Raw genomic sequence first — 4922 nt, 5'->3', positions numbered from 1 at the left:
TTTATTGTCTTTTTGGGGGGAGGGTTTTGCAAAGGTACTCTTTTGGAAACCTTTTTATTCCTGTGGTTCTTTTTCTTCCCACTTTTGATTATGGTCGGGGGAAAAAACTCCTTTTTTATTGGGGAGATAATTCCGGTGTTCGGCTTTGGGGGGGGGGAAAGGCTTCCTTCCTTCTTAGTAGGTCGGGGGAAAGCCCTTTTTTCTTTTTTTTTCTGGTCTCCAAGGGCAATTGGGTGGGCCTTGGGGGGAAAGGCAGGGAAAAAACAATGTTTCTGGTCGCTTTTTAGCAAATTTTTTTGGTCACCAGGAGGGGCTTCCTCTTTACTGGCCAGGAGTAAAAAGCCAGGGCTTTGATGCCCCTTGGGCACACAAGTTGGGGGACATTTGGCTTTTTGGGTCCTTTGGGACCTTCCTTGTGTGCCTTAAGGCACCCCCCTTTTGTGTTATGGTGCCTTGCTTTTCAGGGGGGGGGACCACCACAACCATTTTGGGGGGCATGGTCTTAAAACCCCAGTAGGCGGGGTGGTGGGGGGACCCATATTCTTTGGGCCCCCTTTAAAAAAGGCCACCATTGGGTTCAGGGGGCCCAACATAGGTTCTTAGGGCTGAAAAGTTGCCCCAGTTAACCCCCAAGTTTTCAAGGGGGCAGTGATTGGGGGGGTCCCCCCTTTCCCCAAAAGGGTCAACCAGGGGGGGACCTTTGGGGGTTTGGGGGGCCTCTTCCCTTTTTGGCATTTCGGGGGAAAGCCTTTTCCAAAAAAACTTTGGGGGTTTGTGATGTGTGATTAGGACCTACATCAATACAAAAGTGGGAGGAAAGCCCAAGTAAAAACCACCTTGGGAACTCTCCAAATTTCGTCGGGATTCAGTGGCAAAGGGGGCCAACCACCAAACCCTTTTCCCTTCCCATAAAATTAACCTTGGTTTTTCTTTGCAGGAAATTTTTAGGGGGGTAGCTTGGCCTTTGGGGGCCATAAATTAATTATGGGCCTTGGTTCCTCTGGGCAAAGCCAGATTAAACAAAACCGGATTTTTTCTTCTATCGCCAAATTGCCTTGAACCAAATTGATAGGGGCCATTGGTCGAAAGCTTTCAGGTTTAAGGGGGGGAAACCGTTGAAAAAAACTGTGGGGGAAAAGCCAACCTAGGGGGTCCAGGAACCTCCTCAGGGAGGGGGGTGTTTTGGGTCTACAAGCCCAGGGTTCGTTTTCGGGGTAACCGCCCTTTTCGGCTGAAATTTCTGGGGGTTTGCGGTTTTTGTGGGGAAGGGGCAAAACAGCGGGTTTTGGGGCTGGGTTTTCAGGGTTGTACTCCCACTTAGTCGGGGGGGAGGATTGGGCACTGGGAGGTCTACTCAGGGGGGCTCCCTGATTTGCCTTTGGCGGGGGCCCTGGGAGGGGGCCCACACCTTTTGGGAACCAATCTCATGGGGGGGGGACAGGACCTGTTTTTTGGGGACTGGATGGTCAATGTCCAATTTTTAAGCAGGCAGGTTGGACCAGGGTAAAAGGCCTTTTTGCTTTTGGAATTTTCGGCTTGGCCACTAGAGGCCATGTATGGCTTCAGAATGGGGAACGGGCCCCGTATTAAGTCTGGGGTTTTTTCACAGTTCGGGTTTCATCGTTTGTAATTCTCTTTTGTTGTTGGGGGGGTGGGTTTGAAGAAAAAACTTTGGCCATAAAAATAAAAAGGGCCAGTTTTTTTTTTTCTTCCTCCCCACGGCCCCCCACCAAAACCCCAAACCAAAAACCAAAAAGGGGGAAAGCGGGTATATTGGGGGAAAACCAAAATTGTAAAAAAAAACGGGGCCCACAAGGGTTTGATTGAGGGGGATAAACGCAAAGGCCAATTTGGCCCATTGTACCGGCCACCCAGGGGGGGGGGGGACCCAGGTTGAGTTGGCCAACGGGCCGTACACTGGACTGCTTGGACCCTAGGGCCCTTTCCCGGAGGGGGAGGACCCAGTTGATTGGACCTGGACCGGGGTTTTTCAATCAGGGGCCCAACCCTTTCCTTGCTGGGAATTAGGGGGACCAAAGGGGGTTTTGTTTGCTGCTAGGCCCCCAGGGGGCAATACTCATGTACGGGCATCGGCTAAAAAACCTCCAGAAAACCCCAATTTCCCCCAAACCCAGTGGTACAAGGGGGTGCTTTTCCCCACATTTAAAAAAACATTTGGTGGGAGAGGTGGGAAACCCTGGGGGAGGGGGACCAAGAGGGGGCGTTTTTGGCCCCTTCCACCCAAACAAAAGGGGGGACAACCCCCATCCATTTGAAAATTTTTAGGGAAGAAAAAAAAAGGAAAAGTTTGGGGGCTTAACCTAGCCATTGCAGGGGGTTAATCTGGGGAGTAATAAATTTGGTAAGTGGGTTTCTATGGAAAGGAGGAGGGAAAAAAAAGGGGGTGGGGGTGGCCCAAAGCCCCCCTTTTCTTGGAAAATCTTTTATGTTTTTGGTACGAAATGTCCTCGGAGCGGGGGTTTTCCCCTCTGCTAGATTGGAGGGCTGCACGGGAGGGTTGGGGCTGGGTTAATTTTTCTCGGTTGCTTTAAGGTTTTTACCAAGTTCCTAGGGACCTTGAGGGGTTGTTTTCTCCCCAAAGGGGGGAGGGGGGCGCCCGGCGCTTCGGGGGGGGGCCCATTCTCGTTGGGAAGTGGGTGGAGGGGGGGGGGGGCCGGGGGGGCCCCGGGGGAAAACCCGTTTTTTAGCGAAAGGGGGGAAACCAAAGCAGGGGATTTTTGTGGCTAAAAGGGGGGAGAAGGTAGGGTTTTAAAAATTTAAATCCAACTTTAGGGGTTTGCCATTTTGCGGTTGTTGTTTTTCTGGGGCCACGGGCTTTCTTCAAATCGTGGAACTCCAGGGAGCTATCCTCCGGCAAAAAACCTAGGCTGTTGGAAAGTGGGGTTTGAAGGCTTTAAGAGGGTGGTTCGTTTAATTTTCAGGGGGCTGGTCTTTTACCAACCTGGCTTTCAAAACCAAGGAAGGTTTCCCCTTTCATCGGCAGGGGGCGGGGGACTTAGGGGTGGGGACCGGCGGGGGCCCTAGCGGTTTAAATGCCCCATGATTTGGGATTAAAGGGCCCACTGGCTGGGGGGAAAAATTTTTTTCCCCTTGGGCTCGCATTTAAAATCCTTACGACAAAGGGATTTATAGTAACTGGGCAAGCAAGTGTCACCGTGCTGGGAAAACTGAAAAACCAGTGGGGAAGGGTGGGGTAAAGGGATATAGGGGATGATGGGATGATTAATGAGTTAGTGAAGGTGAGGGTTATGGCAGTTCAACATAGCGGTCAGGTTGGGGGAGGGTGGAAAGTACTTAATAGCAGGGATGTGGGGAGGGGGGCTGTGGCAAAAGGGGAGGGTCAAAACTTTTAATTAAGGGAATTAATAGGGTACTAACAAACAAAAACCAAAAGAAAAAAAACAAAAACAGAAACGAGAAAAAAAAAAAACAAAAAAAAAACAAAACACACCCAACACAACAAAAAACAAGGGGATAGGGGGAAAGGGGGAAAGGTGGAAAAAAATGAAGGGGGGAGTTGGGAGGTGGCTTTCAAAGAAATGGCAGGGGGCATGCCTTAATGAATGCATTCACTTCCTTCGTCCCATGCCAAAGAGGAAAAGGATCATGGCCTAATTCCGGCCTTTGGCCGGGGGAATGGAAAAGATGGTGTTGGAGTCTATCCAGCCAGGTCGGTATGCCCAAGCACACGGGGGGTTTATTGGTCTGTTTTTACAGGGGGGTGAAAAAACCCTGCACCAAATTTCCCAGTGTTTCAGGAGGAAAGCAGGAAAAAAACCCTCTTTGTGGGAGTTCAGACAGTAAAAAAATGATCCACAATCAAATCTTTAAACAGATTCCATCTGGAGTTGCTTTAATTTTGGGAACAAAAGTTGGAGGTTTGCGCTTGGTGGATTTGGGGTTACTCTTTTGGTGTGGATTTGGGGAAAATTTGGTGTGTATTTTTGGTGGCCAAGGGGCGGCCCTTTGATTTGATATGCAAGTGAAATCGGGAAAAAATTAGGATATCAAAAAGTTAGGGGGACCCAAGGGGGATGGGTACCAAGATTTGATTTTGGAGGGGGGTGCTTGTAGTCTACCCGAAGGTGTTGGAGGGTTAAATGTCGTAAGGGGGGAGGGAAAGTTTTCCTGGTTCTTACAAAAGGGGAAGGGAACCCTTTTGGTTTTTTGTCGGCCTTTTAATTTTTGGAACCCCCAACAAATTTTAAATTGGCCCCCCCAAACTTCGAGAGGGGATGATGTCGAGTTCGGTCTTTTAATGGAGCTGGAACACTTTTACACCAAACAAAAGGCGGCCAAAAGGCCAAAGTGCGTACAGTCGTGGGGGCATTGGGACGATGGTGAAGTGGGAAATTTTCTATGTTTTTGGGGTCTGGTAGGTTCATTTGTGGATAATGTTATAGAGTGTAGGGGGGCTTGGGAGTAAGGGGCTGCCCTGAGGTTTAACTCCAGTGGGGGCCCAGGGGGAATTTGGTTGGCCTAAAAAAAACCTTTGTTTAAGGGAATTTTTCATTTTTAATCTGCGGGGGCCATCAAGGGGGAAAATTTGCACAAGCAAACCTTTTTTTAACCAAAAAAGGGTGGGGGACATTAAAATTTTAGTGGGCCCAAAAAGCTTGTACTTCAAGGCCAAACATGCTAGGGGAACCGGTGTCCAAAAGGTTTCCGCTCAAGAAAACCCAGTCTTTGGGGTTCGGTTCGGTTTCTTTGGGTTGGTTGTTTATTTTTAGTTTGAGGTGATAATTTGGAGGCGTTTCTTGCGGTTCGAGGCGATGCGAGCGGAAAGGGGGGAATTTTTGTGTGAGAGAAGGAATGGTCTCCGGGAAAAACCACCCTTTTAGCCCGATTTGTTTAGATTTTTTTTGAAAAAATTTTGGGTCAATGGGGCCTCGGGGGGGGTA

At 49.4% G+C, this 4922-nt stretch overlaps 1 protein-coding gene across 1 annotated transcript; it reads right to left on the bottom strand.

The window, feature by feature from the left end:
* Positions 1-321: 321 nt before the first annotated feature.
* On the bottom strand, positions 322-4351 carry LOC119570147 (basic salivary proline-rich protein 1-like). The gene is made up of 6 exons (XM_037918006.1): positions 4338-4351; positions 2789-2888; positions 1917-2055; positions 1145-1390; positions 797-962; positions 322-553 (listed from the first exon to the last, which is right to left on the bottom strand). Exons 1-6 carry the CDS (start codon positions 4349-4351, stop codon positions 322-324), a joined length of 897 nt encoding a protein of 298 aa, XP_037773934.1.
* Positions 4352-4922: the final 571 nt, after the last annotated feature.

Source organism: Penaeus monodon, unplaced genomic scaffold, assembly GCF_015228065.2.
Source record: "Penaeus monodon isolate SGIC_2016 unplaced genomic scaffold, NSTDA_Pmon_1 PmonScaffold_22481, whole genome shotgun sequence".
Classification (NCBI taxonomy): domain Eukaryota; kingdom Metazoa; phylum Arthropoda; class Malacostraca; order Decapoda; family Penaeidae; genus Penaeus; species Penaeus monodon.
Note: the sequence above shows the minus strand (reverse complement) of the source record. Positions and strands in the feature narration are given on the sequence as shown.

Bases quoted from the DNA above. Each gene is read 5' to 3' on its own strand.
- LOC119570147 (XM_037918006.1), bottom strand. The intron at 1,391-1,916 runs GTACGGCCCGTT...GCCCCCTCCCAG, and splicing joins TAGGGTCCAAGCAGTCCAGT to GGCCCCCGCCAAAGGCAAAT. The intron at 963-1,144 runs GTTGGCTTTTCC...TGGCCCCCAAAG, and splicing joins GAGGTTCCTGGACCCCCTAG to GCCAAGCTACCCCCCTAAAA.